Below are 20,907 nucleotides of genomic sequence, written 5' to 3'. Positions count from 1 at the left end.
CCCCCCCCAAAATCCCTCAGGTGGCGGGTGGCTCACAAAGCTTCAGGGCACGCTTTGCAGTGGCACTCTTTCAGAAAGGCTATGGTATGCACTGGATTCATAAAGCTGCCAGTGAAAGGTTACCTTGCACTTACTGGTCAGAGAAATGTAAAAAAATAAAAATAAAATTTGGGACTTATGCAACCATAACATTGTATATACGTTGTACTTAAAAGCTGGCAAATATTTACTTTACTTTGATAATGGGAACATACAAAAAGGCACAGTGTAACACTTCTTTCTGTCGTTTCTTAAGGGCTTTTTGTATATATTAATTGCTATGTCTGCATTGTGAAGGATAATCTCAGTAATGTACTTTGTCCACGTAGCCCCCTCTATGGGTTACCCTTGGTATTCCGCTCTATACGCAGAGACATTTCGCTGCATTTATAAGCACTGCGGTAGCCTCTGCCTTAAGTGGTATTAAGTCGTTGGAAAGACGTGTCTTTCAAAAATATAAATGATACAACAACACGTGTCCTTATGCAGAGATGTTTTTAAACGTGTACAAGAGCCCACTCGCCAGACCACCGCTGCCAGACTCCCTGCATAGTGCCAGGCCATGTGGTAGACATCCGCAGAGAGCCGCGACGCGGGGGAGGGAATCCCGCCACATGCGCTCGTGTCCTCTCCCATTATGTTAAACGGCGCATCACGATTGGGCGAGAAAGACAAGGCTGTATTTATAAAGCGCAATCCGATTGGCCCGCGCCACACTACCGATGCAAATGAAACGCAACGCGAAGCCTTCAGACAAGAAATCCTTGGGCGTCTCGTACTATCTGATTAACTAGTGCGTATATTTACATATCCACCATCTATAAAAAATGATTTTTGAAAGATATTGAAACATTCATATATTTAATACGGACCCATTTTTCGAATATAAGAACACTTTTGTAAAATTTCAAGGAAACGTCGGCGCATTCTCGATTGTTGTTAAGGATAATTACCATGGCGGAGGGATATGTACCTTTTTCGGACGTTAAATGAGTAGAGCCGAATTCGCGGTCAGTCAGATTGGAGCTGATCAGTGTATGCCGGTATATTGCCTTTAAGTCGTATACTATTTATTTGTATTTATATTTATTTTATTCGGGGCGTTTTTTGTCGTCCGTACGGTCTGAGTACAAGCTGCCCTGGAAGCCTTGCACGCCGTGCCCGTGTTTCTTTCTGAATTCTTTTTGTGCGGAGGGCTCGCTTTAGCTCCGTGTGACGGAGCTGGACTGCGGCGGAGCCGATAGCCGGACGCCGCCGCCCCCCACCGCTGCTGCTGCTTCACTTATTTATAGCTTTTCTATATTATTTTCCGTCGGTGTGTAAACGCGGAGGCGCCTCGACGCGCAGCTCTAACATGCTGCTTTCCAAGCTGGGCTCCCTGTCGCACATGTGCAGCCCCGGCGCGATGGAGCACCTGCCGGTGAAGATCCAGCTGCAGCCAGGTGCGCCGGCGCCGCCTCGCGCTCAGGGTCTTGCTCTCCCTCATCATGGATACTCCGGAGTGTCACGCCGGATTTGTGCTTCTGCTTTAATGTCTCGTTTGTGGAGTATAAGTCCAACCTTTCCGTGCTTTTTTGATCCGCAGTGAAGGTCGAGAAGGAGCCGTTTGACAAGGTCTACCAAGTGGGCTCGGTGCTGGGGAGCGGCGGCTTCGGCACTGTGTACGCCGGGAACCGGGTCTCGGACGGGCTGCCGGTACGCGCCGCCTATTTTTGTTGTTTTTGTTATCGTTATAGTTTTTGCTGATTATCTCTATCGGTTCAGCTTTAAACATCCGAATATCGGTGTTTTAAGATCGTATTAATTGTCATTATGATGAAGTATTAGGGGAACTCCCCGGGACTGTTGCCCTTCCATGAAGATCCCTTTAGATTCCTTCGGGATGTCGCTGTCTAGTTGGTGACCCTGTTCTCTCTCCCTCTCCAGGTCGCTGTCAAGCATGTGGCGAGGGACCGTGTCACAGAGTGGGGCACCATTGTACGTATTTGGTGGCTCCCCTCCCTGCCTGATTGTGCAGCTTTTTGGGTGAGGTGCCTGGTGAGGGACTCTGCTGAACGTGGCTTTTTGTTCGGTTTCCCCCAGAATGGCTCGGTTGTGCCCCTGGAGATTGTCCTGCTGAAGAAGGTGGGCCCCTCCTTCCGGGGGGTTATCAAGCTGCTGGACTGGTACGAGCGACCCGACGGGTGGCTCATCATCATGGAGCGGCCTGAGCACGTCAAGGACCTCTTCGACTTCATCACCGAGAAGGGCGCCCTGGACGAGGCCACGGCCCGTGGCTTCTTTCGGCAGGTTCTTGAGGCAGTTCGCCACTGCTACAGCTGCGGCGTGGTTCACCGGGACATCAAGGATGAGAACCTGCTGGTGGATCTCAGCAGTGGAGACCTCAAGCTCATCGACTTCGGCTCGGGGGCGATCCTCAAGGACACGGTCTACACTGACTTTGACGGTACGGCACTGCCCAGGGCTGCCTCCCCCCTCCCCGAGCAGTATAGCATGAGCTGAGGACGTTGGCGGTCGTGAAACACAAGCGCCCCCTCCCCCCCGGGTGGTGCTGTGGAGGGGCCATTTGGGGACGTGTCCTAGAGTAGCCTTTGAGAGAGCTCTGGCGCCCCGTCTGGCTCTGGTAGCTCAGTGCAGCTGCGATCTGCCGCCACGTCACGTCTGTTTGTTGTGAAACTCGAGCCTACTGGCCATGTGACGGCCACGTCACGGATTCCTGTTTTTGTTTGGTGTCCAGGATACGTGTGCTCTGGGGGGGGCGGGCAGGGGCGGGGCAGGGGGTGTTTGAAGCCTTTCTTTGGCGAGCGCAGTGAGTGGGATTTGTTTTGGTGTAATTTTAGATGACTGCCGTCCTGCCGCAGTGTAGTTGCTCCTAAAATTCCTGTCAGGCTGTATTTCTGGGCTGCAGTCAGCTGCCTGTGTGTGTGTGGTGGGGGGTAGGGGGTGCTGGTCCTTAGAACGACAGTGCAGCTTGCCTCCATATACATGCTCCTAATCTCCCAAGCTGACGCTATGCCTTTTTATTTCTCATATCTCGTGGTTGAAGTTGAAAGAGTCTCTGTTTAAGTGTCGCGTGTGATCCGAGATGATGTCTGTTTTCAGGCACCAGAGTCTACAGTCCACCGGAGTGGATCAGGTACCATAGATACCATGGGCGTTCGGCAACGGTGTGGTCGCTGGGCGTGCTGCTCTATGACATGGTGTGCGGAGACATCCCGTTTGAGCAGGATGAGGAGATATTACGTGGACGTCTCTACTTCAGGAGGAGGTTGTCTGCTGGTGCGTATTTGCCTCTCTCTCTCTCTCTCTCTCTCTCTCTCTCTCTCTCTGTCCCTCCGGATGCTGACTCCGCTTGCCCCCCCCCCCCGCAGAATGCCAGCAGCTAATCCGGTGGTGCCTGTGCCTGCGGCCTTCGGACCGGCCCACACTGGAGCAGATCTTCGATCACCCGTGGATGCGTGTGCCGGAAGAGCTGGAGGCGGCGGGGCGTGGCATCCGGCTGGAGGCCATCAGCAGCGACGGCTCCAGCGACGGCTCTGGCACTAGTTCCGGCGAGGAGGGCCTGTAGAGCCCAAAGTGGACTGTGTGGGCCCCGCCCTGCCCTTTCCTTCTGGGAACTGTAATTTATTATGGTTTGTTCTTCCTTTAGTATTATTATTTTTTTATATAATTTCTGAATGGTTTCCCCATGGGGAACGCTTGCGGGTGGTCTAACCAGCACTTTTAATTTATTAGTTTTTTTAATTTTGTTCCGAGGCTGGTTTATATTTTCTGCAACTTACGGACGCGCTGGCTGCTCTCATAGAGCTCAGCCGACGTTCATCAGACCGTCTCCTTTTGAGTTTTCAGTGCCTTTTTGAAAGCTGCTTTGTGGGGCTTTCGTTGTCAGAGTGTTTGTAAGCTGTACAGACGGGACACCCTCCCCCTACCCGCAACCCCACCCCCCCCCCCAGGCGTGCGTGTTACCGGCCGGCGCTGAGTCGCATGATTAGGGGTGGAACCCTTGCTCACAGCAGAATACTTGAAGCTCACACTCCCAATGCAAACCCGTGGTACCTGCTGCTCACTCACACTTCTACCTGCATCCGGCCAGCCCCCCTTCTCTCGATTTTGTTTATCGACAACACCACCCCCAGCCCTGCTCTCTGACTGCTGACGCTACATGCCTCTGCCCTGCCCCACCCCTATCTGCCAGGCACAACCAATGCAATATTCATTGACTCAGTTAAATACACTGCAATATTGTATCTATGTACATTTTTCCCATATATTTATTTGTAAACATTCCACCCTGGATATTTATTTATTGCCTTTCTTATTAAAATGGACTTTGCCCACAGTCTCACTGCAGCCTTGACCCGCTTCTGCCCCCTTACCCCCCCAAAATGTAATGTTGACCTGCTGTCTCAAAGCAGAACCTGTGCTTTAATTTGAGGAGCAATGGTGGGTGCTTGTGGGGGGGGGGGAGGGACTTCTGTAGTCTGTCCAATAGGTGGCACCTGTTTAACTTAATGGGGCAGGAGGGAACTGTGCTTGCTGTTGTTGAATTGAAGCCCACTGTTGGATTTATTTAATTTTTGTCTTTAAGTTGGTGTGAAATTCAGTGATGGAGCCTATTTTTATACAAAAAAGTTCAATTAAATTTTTTTTGTACTTAACAGTCGTGTGGCCTTTCATTGGTTTCAGACAGTTTAAAAACAGCACAAGAGTTAGTATTGAGAGACACACACATGAACATTTCTGCCGAGATATTGGATAAGGGTTCATTAAGGAGGAGTGCATGGTGAGTCTGACCCCATAGCTGTGCAGGAGGCACAGACCATGGTTCGTGGTGGCATTCCAGCCGACAGGATGATGATCCGCGAGTCGCACGCTGCGGCTGACACCTCAGGAGTGGTCTGGGGCACTGTTGGGTTAGTGCCGTACCCTATGGGGTGCAGGTACTCTCCATGTGCACTATTAAGTCGCACGTGTACGTTTGTAGCGACATCTATTTACGCCTTTGCAGGTTAAAAGTCACAATTTTTATTTCTGAACAGTTGACTAGCTACATGCTGGTGCCAGACTCTAAGTCTGTAGCGGGGTCCCCGCACCCTCCAGGTTGGTGTGGCAAAAAAACATGCTTTTCAGGCAGTCTAATTCCTGCCCCGTCCCCCACTGGCTTTGTTACCATACCGACAGGCTGAGATCGACGCCTCACTTTGGGAAGTGACTTATGACCCTGGCAGCGGCCGCCGGTGTGACTCGGGCTGGTCGAGACGCCGGGGATGTGGCCGGACCCTGCGATCTGAGTCATCATCGCTCAGCGCGGGCTTGACGCTGTCAGCGCGTCATTCATCTTCTGCCTCTGTGCTCGGTGTGATAAATGCTGCTTTGTAGAAGCTGCACTCCATTCATCTAACCTCATTAAACCTGCTACTAATAATCAGTAAATTAAGAGGTGAAAAACAGCAGTCATTTTCCGCAGTAGTATCATTCACTTCTTCTTGCTGCACCCCCTTCCCAGACCTGATTCATCACTCCCTTTGCATTTCTCCTTTGACTTACCAGCCAGCTAGTTTTTTTTTTCTCTTTCAGTTATGCAGTGCTACGCAGTTACAGAAATCTTTCAGGATCACATGCGACCCCATTGCCGCCCTGTTTAAGCTGCAGCTGACATGGTCTGTGCTTGTGCTTGTTGATCACGTCTCTTACAAGAGCAATGAAAGGACAGGATTGCTGAAGCAACCTGAGGCAATTCCAAAGCGTGTCAATTTAACACTCAGAAATGATGTTCAAATTTTCTTCAGGAAATTTTCTAAGCAACCTCAAATGAATTGTTCTGTGGTTGCAGGTAAATATCACTTTCCCGTTCCAAGGAATACTGGTCATGTGTCAGGTGATGAAAAATGCCTATTTTCAAAAACACGCCACTTCCAAAGATTTTTCTGGGGTGGATTTCAGCCTTGCCAAATATCGAGAACAGCATTTTTGGTTGGATCTCCATGTAACCTTGTCTGACTCTCGCCAGGTTACTGAAACGTGGCTGAGAGGTGCAGTGTAGCAGTCAGGAAACTGAACCGAGTCGGATTTATATGCATGCATTTCCAAGTTCTGAATATGTGAAAAGCAGTCTTGGCCTGCTAGCACCGATAACGTCGGTCAAACCATCAACATGCAGAGACTGAATTAACAGGGATCAGATGCTGATAGGTGTATGGCATTTAACAGGGCTTCCCCACCCCCCCACAAAAATGTCTGGGACAGCCCGCTAAGTGCTCTGGGTAATAGACACCATCTCTGTCCCCCAAGGCGATTTGCATGTAAATGGATAACTTAGTTCAATTAAAAGGCCTTCTGCTCTCGGTTGTTAGGATCAGGAATGGACTCTGCATAGTGAAGAGCATCCCAGGCTGAATGGGACCTCAGGGGATGTAGGAAGTCCCCTGTGATGGCAGAAGCTCGGACGGCTGCAGTTAAGCAGGTTTTAATGCTCAAGGTCTCCAGCTCTGCAAGACGCTAAATCTGCGGGCGCTAATGCTGCAAATTGTAATGCTGTGAGACGTTAACTCTGCGGGTGCTAACGCTGCAAATGCTAATATTGTGATATGCTAATTCCATGGGTCGCTAATGCTGCGAGATGCTAACTCTGTGGTGTTGTGCTATGAAGACAGCTCTGGTGTGTATACAGTCTTGTCGTTTCATTATGAAAAGTTAAGCCTTTTATTGTTTTTCTCTGTCTCCCAGGTGAAGGGTAGAGATCCACCAGATAAAAATCCATAAAGTTAATCATTTCAGGTTATTATAATACAAGGAGTAGGACCTGATCTCCAGAGATCTGGCCATTCTCTTTCTGTACTCTGACTGTTCTCTTTCTGTACTCAGACTGTTCTCTTTCTGTACTCTGTTCTCTTTCTGTTTTCTGGCTGTTCTCTGGTCGCTCTTTGGTCATTCTCTGACTGCTTTCTGGCTGCTCCCTAGCAATTCTCTGGCTGCTCCCTGGCAATTCTCCGGCTGCTCCCTCGCAATTCTCTGGCTGCTCCCTGGTCATTTTCTGGCTGCTCCCTGGCCATTCTCCGGCTGCTCCCTGGCTATTCTCTGGCTGCTCTCTGGCTGTTCTCCGGCTGCTCCCTGGCTGTTCTCTGGCTGTTCTCTGGCTGCTCCCTGGCCATTCCCCGGCTGCTCCCTGGCCATTCTCCGGCTGCTCCCTGGCTATTCTCTGGCTGTTCTCCGGCTGCTCCCTGGCTGTTCTCTGATTGCTCTGTGGTCATTCTCTAGCTGTTCTATGGTCACTACCTGGTCATTCTCTGTCTGCTCCCTGGCTGTTCGGTGGCAATTCTCTTGCAGCTCTTTGTTAGAATTTCAAAGTAGACACACAGACTGAGCCTCTGCTATTAGCCATCAGCTCCCTCTGTTCTACCAGGAAACCTCAAACAGTACAGTCTAGTTTAGGGTTAACCCTAACTGACAGGGAGAGAGTTGGGGGTTGGTTAGGAAAACTAGCCAGATAAGGGTTAATTGTTTTGTATGAGGCTATATCTGGTATTTTCATTGAATTTATTGTATCTTTGTGTCTTTGCTGCACCGGTCATAGCATATCCATAGTGAAAGTTAATTTTTTAACAATTACTTTATCTTCAGGGTGGTGCAGCGGTTACCACCGTTGCCTCACACCTCTGGGACCCGGGTTCGAGTCTCCACCTGGGTCACATGTGTGCGGAGTTTGCATGTTCTCCCCATGTCGTCATGGGGTTTCCTCCGGGTACTCCGGTTTCCCCCCACAGTCCAAAGACATGCTGAGGCTAATTGGAGTTGCTAAATTGCCCGTAGGAATGCGTGTGTGAGTGACTGGTGTGTGAGTGTGCCCTGCGATGGGCTGGCCCCCCATCCTCGGTTGTTCCCTGGCTCGTGCCCATTGCTTGCGGGATAGGCTCCGGACCCCCCGCGACCCAGTAGGATAAGTGGTTTGGAAAATGAATGGATGGATGGATTTTATCTCCATAAGCTTTAAATCACAGCTTTGTGGTCAGAGGCCTTCTTGCTCACATATTGACTGTGGGTAGAGGAATCCCAAAAGAGGTGGAAACAACCACTAAGGGGTTAATGGTGTGATTGGCCATCACTGGTAAAAGTGAAAAGCTTACATATAATTCCGTTCAGGCTGTTATGTTCTGTGAACAGACTGACTCTCACTCAGGGCAGCTTGTGTTTAATGAGGGAACAGCTTGATCCCAAAATGTAAATGACTCGCGCACAGAGTCGTTTCTGAATGTTCTGGAAAGTGCCGCGACATTGTGGCTGCGTAGTCGCTCAGAAACTCGAGAATGCTCACATCAAGCCGAGCTGCCAGCTGCCCCTTTGTGCCAGGAAAGGACTGGTTACTTTGTAGGCTGCGTTTACGAGGCTGTGCTAGCTTTAGCATGAGGCCTGGTACGGGATGTTTGCATCTTATAAGAATGTATCAATCTGACTAAATTACAGAAAACACTTTGATCATTCACGGCAGCTATCTAGCTATCTGGCTAACAATTCATCACAAAATCAATTGGGTTAATGCATTAACTTTAACACTGGATACATTCTAAATGAAATGAATCCGTATAAGGCTTAATGGATTGCCAGTTTTAATGTGTTTTCCTGATGGCCTGCTCTGATGACCTGTCTGAGGGTTCAACAGCAAGACCTCGTTATGAAGGCAAAGTTGACAGCCTGACAGACAAGGTAGAAAAAGGCAGATGGGTGAGGGGACCCCCTGCAGATAGAGCTGTAGGGGGGCGAGGAGCCAGATTTAGCCCAGAGGAGAAGAAGGAGTCAGGGTGGGGGGGAGGGGTACTGTTTATGTTGGCTTGACTTTTCACCTGTTTCATGCCAGCAGTCAGAAGGTCGAGACCTTCATTGTCCACATGAGCTCTTATAATACCCCATCTGAACCAAACAGACGTGGGGAAGTCGTGCGTGTCACACAGGAGGTCTGTGTTGGTCACTCTGCACTCTGTGTCCATTCCTGTCATCTTGCTGTCAGCCACGCATCATTTACACCAAGGGCAGGGAACCTGTTCCATGGAGGGCCGGGGTGGGTGCGGGTTTTTGGGATGACCTCTCAGTCAGTAAAGCAGTGGTCCTCAACTCCAGTCCTGGGGACCCACTGTTATTGGCTGATCCAGAGGCCATCCCAAAAAACCCGCACCCACACCAGCCCTCCATGGAACAGGTTCCCCAACCCTGATTTACACAACAGCCAATGAAATCAAGCTGATGTCACCGGACCCTCTGCAGATAAGGCTGAGATCATTGGCGTCCTGGTGTTTGTCAGCAGTGAGGCATGTGGCCGGGGTCAAAGATCGTGAGTGTCACTGCTCAAGGTGTGCATATCGGACGCAATCCCTTAAAACCAGCATAATCAAATCCACCCCGTAATTGTTCAGGTATGAGCTCCTGTGTTCATCCTGATACAGGGTCTTTCAATGGCAACTGAAGCGATTACTTGATCGAAACAAACAGATAAATGAAGTGTCTGTAAGTGAGGTGCAGCGCAGCCGTCCAGCGATGCCAGGAGAGGAATCACGCACACCTGGGCGTAGAACCACCACACTGCATGTGATGCTATGTCACTGTGCTGTGGAAGGACACGCTGGCCCACTCACTGCCCCTGCTGAAAGGGGTCCTTTTAGAGCTGCTCATCTGCAGGAGGAAGGGGCCTCTGAACCAGGCACTATTTACTCGTTAATTAGTGCGATGTTCTACTTCGTTGTGCTACAGGAGTCTCATATAATTCCGTGGAAAAAAGCAAAGAAACATCAGCACAATTTCTTGTTTCACTTATTTCTCAATTTATGGGTGTTCGTCTGTGAATAATGTATATTTTGTAAACACAGCCTGCTCTGTGTTTGTCATTAATGAAGGGCTTCTTCCTTGCTTTATGGGACTACAGTCCTGCTTCTAGGAGCCTGTTACTGCAGTGCACTTCATACCGGCACTTACTGTGATGCTTTCCCATTCTTTTTGAAGGTCACTGTGCGTCATCCTCCGATTCATCTAGATAAGTTGACGGTCATCTCTGGCATTGGGCTGGTTTATGGTCATTACCAGTGTCTCCTGCTTTATCTTGTTCTTGTGTACTGCTCTCTTAGAGATTTTTTAACCTGGAAGCAGCCTGCTGCTCAGCGTAGCCTTCAGTCAGCAGAACCACGGTTAAACCAGGATGTAAAAATGCATAATTGCTTAAAAATATACAGTGGTCTCTTAATTTTTTCCAAGGCTGTATATGTATCTGTGCATGTGTTTTAAATATCAGATATCCCACATGTCCTAGAAGTACTGGGAGTCTCTCTTAAATTGACAGTAGCTCCTGGGCATCTGTGAATGATGCACAATGTCCCGGAAATCTGTCCTTCCGGAATTCAGCGACGGTAAAATTAGCCAGCAGCAAGTTTTACCACCAAAACCCCTCCCCATCATGGTTGTAATTGGATATCACCAGTTTGGGTGCCGCCAGGAAATCATCACATCAGGCTGAATTATGCTCCTCTCCACTATGTCGGAAAACATGATTCTGATTCCGTTACACATTTTGTCCTGCCTCCTGTTCCTGCCCTTGTGTGATTGACTCCAGCCGCCTCTCATTTTGCTCCCTCGTTACTCCTTATATAAAAGCGCTCCCTAGTCCTGGCATTAGCGTTGATTCTGCTTGTGGCTTCTTTGTAGGGTTCCATGCTCTACAAATGGGATCCCTCTACCCCGTAATCCAGAGTTGCCAACTCTCATACATTCGCCGTGACACTCAGGTTGGTGACTGTGATTCTGTTCCTTTCTGTTTTAGTCTATCAGTTGAATAAAACCCATTTCGTTTGTTCCAGCTCCTGTGTCCTTTGTCCCTTTTTGCATGCCAGCGTGATACTTGATAGCGTTTTTGAGAGAGGACACTTGAGTTTTTATCTATCTATCGATCTATCTATCAATCTATCTGTCTATTTTATAATATGAATGAAGATTTGTTAATATAAGCAAGTATTTTGTTTGAGACTAAAATTTGGTTTTATTTACATTATATATAATGATAAATAAAGTTCATATAAAACCATTTAAGAATTGAAATGGTCCACATTGCAGTAGTTAAATCTATGTACTTAAAGGCTATGCTCAAACCTAATGGCCTGCTATGATAGCTTTAGACATGTATCCAGAGAGGATAGAGGCAGACCAATCTGCGGGGTGCCTGTGTACATGTATGTGTTACTACTTCGAGTAAACCTGTTAGTTTCATTGACTGCATGCACTGTAGATATAGTCAACTAAATATCCTGTAATTTTCTAAAGTTGGACTATAAAACAATCAGGTGTCTAAAATATAAATAAATCTAATTGCATTTTCATCAAAGCACTAAAACTAAATCAAAATATGCTGTCAAAATTAACACTGGTTTCACAGTAGTTAAAAAACAATGCTATTTCGGTATAGAATATTAGGTATTGAATGTTCATTATCGCGAATGTTTGTTACATCTGTGCAGTATCTAGTGCACATATGCAATTTGTATAATTGTGTACATGAATTTTTATCATTTTCATTATTATTTCTATAGTTGTAAGTTTTTGTTTTTTATTGTTATTTAATTCTATTGGCTGTTGTAACAAGTAAATTTCACCGGTATGGGATTAATAAATGATTTTCCTATCCTACTTCCCAAAATAATTTCCCAGTATGGGGGTGGGGGGTAGTTTTAACATAGTACCCGCCCAAGCCAAGCAAGCACCCCTCCCCAACCCGCCGGCTGTCTCTCATCTGCCTCGCTGAAATCGGTATGCCTATGGTGGGTCTGATATGTTCAGTTTTATATATAGAATCTTTATAATATCGTTTCAAACACATGTATGTGTTGTTGTCACATTCAGTTCTTGAGCACTTTCCTGTTTATCTCACAGTTGGTCCTCTTTACACGGCTCACATACTGCAGACCAGTGTGAATCAGGACCCACACGAAGCATGACACTGAGCTCCTGCGGGAATCCTCCGCCAGATGTGTTCAGTGGGCCTGAGGCTGCTATTGTCCTCGCATGAGCTGGATTGCAGATGTGACGTGTTCGGGGCCTCTTCCTCCTTGCTGGAACGACGCATGCCGTCATCCACTGATGAAGGGGCTCGCTGTTCTCACACACATCGCATGGGCGTCCGAGCCGTCGATACATGCGGAGACAGCCTCACCCGCGGGAGCCACGGGGGCAGGACGTACAGGAATAAACAGACAGATAGACGTGACCTTTGCAGTCTCTTCCCTCTCATGGACGTCTCTCTCTGTTATCGCAAGAGTCTGTCTGTCAGTCTGGGTTATTACAGCACTGAGAAGCTTTTTATCTTAAAACGGCCGGCAGACTTCTCAGGAAGTCAGTCTTTCCTCTTAATCACCAATTTTATCACTCCTACTTTGTACCATCCGTACTTTTCCAGGGAAACACTTAATTTGATTCGCACTATCCATGCTTTTATGAAACTTTCAGTTTAATACATACCATTCACAATTTCCCAGTGAAACTCTTAATTCAATGCACACCCTCTATTCTTTTGCAGTGTAACTCTTAATTTGATATGTGATTTCTGCTCTGCTCCAGTGACCTTCACTCACCCTGTCTGTTAGAGGCCTGTGTGTTGCTTGCTAAAGAGTAAATGCAGTTGTGAGGATATGTGCTTCTTCATTGCTGACATGCGTTTTCTCTTGCTTAGCATGCATCGACATGCTACAGGGTATAAACGGTCATTATCAAATTGTGAGGTACAAACATGATCTCAGAAGCTGAATATTCACCTCGACACATTCGGTCGATAGGATGATCACACGTAGCATCCATTTCAGTCAGATGAGACAAACAAACAAGTCATGTTCCCATGTTACCGTTTCCAAAATAACGCGATAAGCTAAACTTGAGCTAACTTTTATCAGTCAAAATGGACTTCGATAAGGTCACCTGTGGGTTTGAATGAGTATGTAGGGAGGAATCTGGAGAGAATGTGGAAATCAATTTCAGTAAGTCACTTACGAGTCACAGCAGGATTGAGTCACACCTGAACTTTGACACAAGAGACTGACAAGCAGACTTTCTGGAAATGGTGAGCACCGTGAAGCCAGTGTGAGTCTTTGCAGTGCTTTCTGACCTCATATGCTTAGAAAATGTTTCGAATGTGCTTCCCTGAGAGTCAGTTCAGAGCCGAGGTCTGTCTGAGCAAAGAGAGCGTCTGTATATCTGCTGTCCTTCTGTGGCATCCTGATCCAAATCCCACACATTAATGAATGAAATCGACAAGGATGGGACAGGGTAGGCGTTGTAGACATTAATATAGAGATATGAGTATGAGCCCTTGCCTGTGTACAGAGTGTTTCATGTGTAGGAGGTTAGCCCAGCCCCGGAACATTCTCCAGCAGCTTTTGGCCTCTCGTGCAGTACGTTGTGTGTTGCCATTACAAGGTGCTGCCTGAGGAACTGTTTATATAACAATCCGCACAACTCCTTGATTATCTTCCGCCATACAGCACAGACCACACAATGGCCAGTCTCTCTGCAGCCTGCTCCAGGTTCTCTCCTTCACCCTAAAGCCTCGCTGTAAATATTTTCAATCTTGCCCATTAATTCTGCGAGAGTTCACGATACGCTGAAAGAATGAGTCACTTGGACTCCATTTAACACCGAAAGGTAAACACCGTGCCGCTTTTACCCCGCTAAGCTTATCCTGCGAGCTTTCTAGCGAAGTCACCAGACGTCGGGTACATTTTGATCACAGCTCCGCCAGCTCGAGCTGTTCCCGTAGTATAATTAATCTGAAGAATAAATTCTTCTTGGTGTGAAAGATCCTCCCATTCCGCCACTTACTGGGAGCAGACGCCAGCTGGGTCCACAGCAATCTCTGAAACGATGTGAGCATTAATGTACACTGGGAGACATTCTCTTAGGAGATGGCTTTACGTATTAGCAGTATGAGTACGGGCTGCTGTGGTAAGGAGCACTAATATGTTTGCCATATTATTCATGCATTTCAGCATGAATTATTAGCTGAGTTTGTTCATACAATGAAGCTGCCCGATCAGGAGGATCGCCTGTTGCACTCGGGTCAAACATCTTTGCGGGTGGCCGGCGTTACCTTTGGCACAAAGAGGGGGCCCTCGCGTTTTGTGTACTCGTGATATTGACTCATCTTTGTGCAGGGCACTCAGGAAAGAGGGGAAAGGAGATGGAGGGAGACAGAGAGGGGAAGCAGAGTGCAGCAAGGACACACCGAGGCCGCGATCCTCCGCCGTCACACTGCTGAAGCGACCTGCCGTGTCATCACACTCGATGTGGAGGCCCGCGCCCTCCGATCTGCAGAATCACATTGGCCTCATGACTAGTTTTCTGCCGAATATTACATCCGTTCAGCTTTGGGGACTGAAAACAGAGACAGAAATAGAGCAGTGTCCTTATTTAAAATAACAGCGAAAGGAGCGCTGGGTTTGCGTGAAGCTTGGATGAAGGGATCGCACTGGCGTGCCACTGCGGTCTGTGAACAGAAAGCCCCAGGTCCCATACCGCTGAGCTGTCTGGTCGGGTGTGTTTTTGCGGTACGTGGAATGATCCCTGTCGATCATGTAAAGGCATAGGGATGCTGCGAGACAGTCAACAACGTCACAGCTTTGTGACAGTGCCTCACACAGTCCGGTTCACCAGGAACTCAGCTTGGACCTCCGTTAAGGTTGATGTCAAAACTGGAAGATTCCTCTTCTAGAAAGCCATTGTTTTAGCCCCCTGGGCGTGCCACTGTTTTTACAACCGATCCACAGCGATCGCTCCAAAATGCTCGTTCTGATACCAGTGTTTCAAATCCTCTATTTCTAACAACAGGAGTCATATTCCAATGGGTGGAAAACAGGCCTGAATGGGAGGGATTACAGTCTGTCTGCCTGAGGATGACTTCATACCGTCCAGGGGGCTTCCCAGCAATGCCTGTCCTCCACGATTACTCAACACTGCCTCATGTGAGCTTTGTTCCAGAAGCTGCTGGATAAGCTGCTGCTCTAACCCTTCCATTTAAGGGGGCAATCACTGTGGAAAAAAGGCTGAAAATGGAATATTCGTCTGTTTTTCCATGTTGCCATTGTTTCTGGTGTGACCCAGATGCCTCCGGTACAATGATCCAAACGGCGCATAAACAAGCCCCTTTAATTAAAAGCGTGGGTGGGGAATCAATATGACGTTGATTAATCCCTTGGCAAAAATATCCTATTTAGTTATAAAACAAATAACAAAGTCCCTGGGCTCTTGACTGCACTAATTCACAAGGTCGCATCTCGTTAATGCGCCGCACGTGTGGTCATGTGACCGCGTCCTACATGCTTTCTCATTCCACACTGTGGAGAAAAACAGCATGTCCTGCTTGGACGGCTCCTGGCCAGCAGAGGTGCCGTGTTGTCATCCCACGGGGCATCAACATCCCACTCGAAACCTCGCTCCCCTCCGTCGCCATGGCGGCAGCTATACCAGCCAGGTGTTTACCGCACACGGCTCATTTAAAATGACTTCATCGCTCGCCCTCCCGGTTACACGTTCATATGGTTACCAGCACTTTATGATGATGTCACTGAGCTGTGGTTCGGACAGCAGAGATAAACATTCTGGCAGGAGTGATTGTCACAGGATGGAGTGGCCGTGGGTGAAGGGGTGCCTTGTTTTCATTACCGTGTCGCTCCCATTGCGCTTGGACTGCTACGTCATGACCCGGCTGAAGCTGCTGTCTGCTAGGGCTCTCCTGCAGAACCCCGTTTGCAGTGACAATGCTGCATGGCTACAGATCATCTGCAGGTCACAGCTGGATAAGCTTCTGTAGGTAGTCCATGCTAAAGAAGGAGTTTTTGAATGTTCACGTGTTTGTAAATACCAGTTGATTTGTGGATAGAAAGGCATTGTAGACGATAATTATAAACAAAGAGATTGTAAACCCAAATTATGGATAGTGAGATTTTGAACCCTGATTATGGATCAGGAGATTATGAACACTGATTACGGATGAAGAGATTATGAACCCTGATTATGAATCAGGAGATTATGAACCCTGATTATGAATCAGGAGATTATGAACCCTGATTATGAATCAGGAGATTATGAACCCTTATTACGGATGAGGAGACTACGAACCCTCATTACAGGTGAAGAGATTATGAACCTTGATTACCGATTACGGATGACGGATGACAAGATTATGAATCCTGATTGTAGATGAGGAAATTATAAACCCTGAATAAGGACATTATGAGCCTTAATTATTATTATGTTGTTGTCAGCCATATAACATACGATATATTTTATATACACTGATCAGTCATGACAGTAAAACTGCCACCAAAACTGCTCTGTCCTGAAGTATCTGGCATTAAGACGTTAGCAGCAGATCCTTTAAGTTCTGTTAGTCGTGAGATGGGGCCTTCATCGATCAGACTTATTTGTCCAGCACATCCCTTAGATGTCCAATCAGATTGAGACCTGGGGAATTTGAAGGCCAAGTCAACACCTATTTTTCACGTTCATCAAAGTATTCCTGAACAATTTTTGCAGTGTGGCAGGACATATTATCCCGCTGAAAACAACCACTGCCATCAGGGAATGCCATTGCTACAAAGGGGTGTACTTAGTCCATAACAATGTTTAGGTAGGTTATGCGCGTCAAAAGGACATCTCAAGGCTTCTCAGCAGAACATTGCCCATCTTGCCTTCTTCTCATAGTGCGTTCTGTTGCCATCTCTTCCTCAGGTAAACAACTCACAGACACCCAGCCTTCTGTATGATGTAAGAGAAAACATGACAGACCAGACCCGGCTACCTTCTTCCATTGCTCCATGGTCCAGTTCTGACGTGCAGGTGCCCAGTGTAGGTGCTTTTGGTGGTGGACAGGGATCAGCATGGACACTCTCATCTGACCAGATGGGCTAGTCTTTGCTACCCACGTGCATCAATGAGCTTTGGGTGCCCTGGACCCCATCGATGGACTACTTTTGGTAGTTACTGACCACTGAATACCGGGAACACCCCACAAGATGCTCAGATCCAGTCATCTAGCTGTCACAAATTGGCCCTTATCAGAATTGCTCACATCCTAACGCTTCCCCGTTATTCCTGCATCCAGCACACCCGCTTCAAGCATTGTCACCAGATAACCAGTGATTTTCACTTCACCTGTCAGTGGTTTTAATGTTTTGGCTGATCGGTGTATCAGGTACATATGATGGCACAAATAGGACTGGCTGGGAATTGGAGCCTGGAGAAGGCTATCATCATCCCTGCTGCCTGGGCCTGGGCATTAGTCATCGCCATGGTGCGCTCTCCGCCGTAACTCTGTAAGCGTGAGTCATTAGCATGCGCTGTTCCCTCTGATCTAAATAAAACTGTGTGTCTATTCGCCTGCTGGACTGCTCGGAAATGCTTAATTATTTAATGCAGGAGAGGAAGCGAAGGCTGCGGGGAGCGAGCGAGCGGGAACGGCCTGCGTGGGGCGCAAGCATGCGCATGGCAAGCCTGCGACCGTCATCCGGGCCACCTTGGGGGATATGGGGCATCTAGGGAGAGTTGGGGGGGAGGGGCTGGTACAAGCAAGCAGTGGCTCCAGAGAGAAAGAGAGACTTAAGATTGGGTCATTAGGGGTATATAGCTTTCTAGTGCACCCCATAACCCCCACCCCTTGGCCTTTAACCAATGAGGAGCAAATCAGGGCCCTGGTGCAAGTGCATGTCAGACCTGCAGGTGTCACTCACATGTGACAGATTAAGTGAACGCAGATCGAGCTGGAGACAGCAGGCTGACATGCTCACGTATGCCGATACAGCAGACTCTACGACAGGAAGGGCCATCAGCAACCCTTGCCCCCACCCCCCGAAAGATGCATCACTGAAAGCTCTGTCCTACACTGGGGGTCTCTGAGCTGCTTATTCAGTCATGTGACCATGGAGGCTGCAGGTGGTCTGTAGGTCGGGGGCCCTCACAGCGAGTGGGGCCGCCTCACTCTTGGGCTCTGGCTCTTTTTGTGGGAACAGGCAGCAGGGGTCCTGCATGGTGCTACCGTGCCTCCTGGCCGTGGGGGGGGGGGGGGGGGACGTCACTCTGCCCAGTCTTCCGCTGCATCTTTCCTACTCCCTCTCTCCTCATCCCCTCATGCTCCCATCATCTCCCAGATCCCATCATCAGCTCCCTCTGTCTTCTGGTAAAACTCCAGTTCAGAGCATTATTCTTCTGGTTGTGTGTGATCTGTGCTCCTGTTTCTGCTCCTGCAGGTTCCCTCCATCCCTGTCCTGACAGGCAGCAGTCCCATCCCGAGCCCCTGTCCCACACACTCCGCCCCCTCACCCTCCCAGCTCCATCTCCTGCCGCCACCCCGTACACCACCCCCTCCTCACCCGTCCCACTCCATCCCCCCCACTCTCCTCATCTGTCCCCCATGACACCAGCCTGACGCAGCGCATACCCCATGAAATATGCATGAGCTTCCTGAACTCACGGCCCGAAAGAACCGCTCTCTGCAGCATGGAGACGCTGACAGCAGCTGCCCACCCCCCCCCCCCCCCACCCCGCTGAAACTCCTGCTGAAAATTCTGAAATGAATTTATAATGCAACCTTCTAAGGCGGAGCAAGAACGACACCTAGACTTGTCACCGTCTCCACATAGCACATCTGAAAGCCGTCGTGTCCAGAGAGAGCAGTCAGGTGTGCAAGTGGGACTGGGGGGTTAAGGGTTAGGGGCTGGCGGGCTGGGAGGGGAGGCAATGCCCAGCACTGGGGATCGGGGACTGAGTGACGAAGGGTTAATGTACAGAGAACGACAGGGTGACATGTGACAGTGATGTGACAGGAGACACCTGGCTGACTGGCTACTGCTGGATGCTGCAGTTATTTATAAAAGCCTCTGTGTTATTAATGTGACTCGGCCGCCAGATGTGTGTGGTCTGTTCAGCCACTGTCCTTGTACAGAATGTTTCCAGAAAACAAATCAATGCCACACAGCATCACCAGCCAGTCACCACCACCTGGGAAGACGGGGAACGCCACTCTATACCGCTGGTCATATGTTGATTTTCTCTCTAGCCATCCTGCATTTGTTCACCAACCAGGTAAAGGAAATCCAGAGTATATTGTTTTTATGAGAGTTCTGCAATACTGAGATGGTGTAGTCACGTCAACAGGAACATCATGGCAGATTAGTCTTCAAGCTGACCTGACAAGATGAGGACCTGACCTTCTACTCTCACTGCACCATGGGGACCTGATGTTCTGCTCTCACTGCACCCTGAGCACTTGACCCAGCTCACACTGCACCATCAGGACCTGACCCTCTACTCTCACTGCACCATGGGGACCTGATGTTCTGCTTTCACTTCATCACGAGGACTTGACCTTCTGCTCTCACTGCGCCATGAGGACCTGACCCAGCTCACACTGTAGCATTAGGACCTGACCTTCTACTCTCATTGCACCTTGGAAACCTGTCGTTCTGCTCTCACTGTACTATGATGACTTGACCGTCTGCTCTTGCTGCATCGTGAAGACTTGACCTTCTGCACTCACTGCACCATGAAGACCTGACCTTCTGCCTGTCCTCACTGCACCATGGAGTCATGACCTTCTGCTCTCACTGCACCATGAAGACCTGACCTTCTGCTCACACTGCACCATGAGCACCTGATCTTCTTCTAACTTCTAATACTCCTTCAGTTGCAGTATGAGCTCCTGACCTTCTGCCCTTTGTTCAAGGATCCAGCATCAGGGCAAAGAGCCTTCGAACACAATCACTTCAACTACCAACTGATGGTGAACCTGGTCAGTAATTACACACACCGCAAAATTCAGCTCCAGCAACAGCAAGCCGGGATGTAAACCCACCAACACAGCTGGGGCTTTTCTGAGAAGGACAGTGTCCCTGTTTGACCGGCCCAGGTGGGGGGGAGGGGAGCTATACCACACAAAGCATAAAAGGTCGTCCCACAAAACGTACACTGTGCTCATTCTCTAGATGGCAGGACCAACCGGCCGTGTTTCCTACTGCGAGTGACCTGGTAGCCATGGAAACAGGCGAGCTGGCCACTACGGGATGTAACTTGTGTTTTTGTTTCCCTGGGAGCAGGTCTGGAGTAACGTGTGGAAACTGGGTACCCCCCCCCCCCCCCACACAACTCCCCGGGCCCCCATCACAATGTCCCAGTGTGTGCCGGCGAGCGCGGTGACGCCAGCCGCCACAGAGAGGTGCTTGTTTGGGCAGCGGGCACTGACCGTGCTCTGTGTGTGGCACAAACCCTCATCTGCTCCCAGTTAGGCTCTCCAAGGGCCGTGTTCCCTTTCAAAACAAACCGCCTCAGCCTTTCTCTCACACCCTCCCCCTTTTCCCTCCTTCTCTCTCTCATCCCTCTCTCTCCTTCCTCCATCTCTCTCCATCCTCTATCCCTCTCTCCATCCCTCCCTTCCCGCTCCCCCCCCCCCTCCATTCGGAGATTGCTAGCTGTCTATTTGAGGGCATGCTGGCCATCCAGGATGATGTAAAAGCATGTCAGCTTGGTGGGAATGTGCAATAGACAGAAGGAGCCCCCCCTTGCCCCCCCCTGCTGTTTTCTATCATTTCAGCTGAACTGAATACAAATAAAAAACCCTGCGCTACGTCTGCTGGATCTGTCACTATGGTTCTCATTATGAACTCCTGGGCTCATTACTGTCACAACCCATCCCTTTGGCCCTGGGTTCGAGCCGGCCTGATCTGATTGGCTATCATTTGTTGCATAGCAGTGGCTTTTAATAGGAGCTTACTCTGCTTCCTCGGCCTTGAGCCGCACGTGTGTGGGTGCGAGCAGGCGGACCGCGTGGCATCCAGACGCAGAGCCCCGCGCCGCCCACAC

General features: G+C 49.0%; 1 protein-coding gene across 1 annotated transcript; it reads left to right on the top strand.

The window, feature by feature from the left end:
- The first annotated feature begins 767 nt into the window (after window positions 1-767).
- LOC125749391 (serine/threonine-protein kinase pim-3-like) lies at window positions 768-4,688 on the top strand. Its single transcript, XM_049026611.1, has 6 exons — window positions 768-1,481; window positions 1,625-1,734; window positions 1,966-2,016; window positions 2,122-2,485; window positions 3,142-3,318; window positions 3,411-4,688. The coding sequence occupies exons 1-6, from the start codon at window positions 1,394-1,396 to the stop codon at window positions 3,605-3,607; spliced, it is 987 nt and encodes a 328-aa protein (XP_048882568.1). The 5' UTR covers window positions 768-1,393; the 3' UTR covers window positions 3,608-4,688.
- The last annotated feature ends 16,219 nt before the right edge of the window (window positions 4,689-20,907 follow it).

The sequence above is a fragment of the Brienomyrus brachyistius genome, chromosome 1, assembly GCF_023856365.1.
Source record: "Brienomyrus brachyistius isolate T26 chromosome 1, BBRACH_0.4, whole genome shotgun sequence".
In the NCBI taxonomy this organism is placed as follows: Eukaryota; Metazoa; Chordata; class Actinopteri; order Osteoglossiformes; family Mormyridae; genus Brienomyrus; species Brienomyrus brachyistius.
The sequence above is the reverse complement of the archived record's forward strand: the minus strand, read 5'-3'. Positions and strand labels throughout refer to the sequence as shown.

Coding starts and splice junctions, on each gene's coding strand:
- LOC125749391 (XM_049026611.1), top strand. CDS start 1,394: ATGCTGCTTTCCAAGCTGGGCTCCCTGTCGCACATGTGCAGCCCCGGC. Junction 1,735..1,965: donor GGGTCTCGGACGGGCTGCCG/GTACGCGCCGCC, acceptor CTCCCTCTCCAG/GTCGCTGTCAAGCATGTGGC. Junction 2,486..3,141: donor GGTCTACACTGACTTTGACG/GTACGGCACTGC, acceptor GTCTGTTTTCAG/GCACCAGAGTCTACAGTCCA.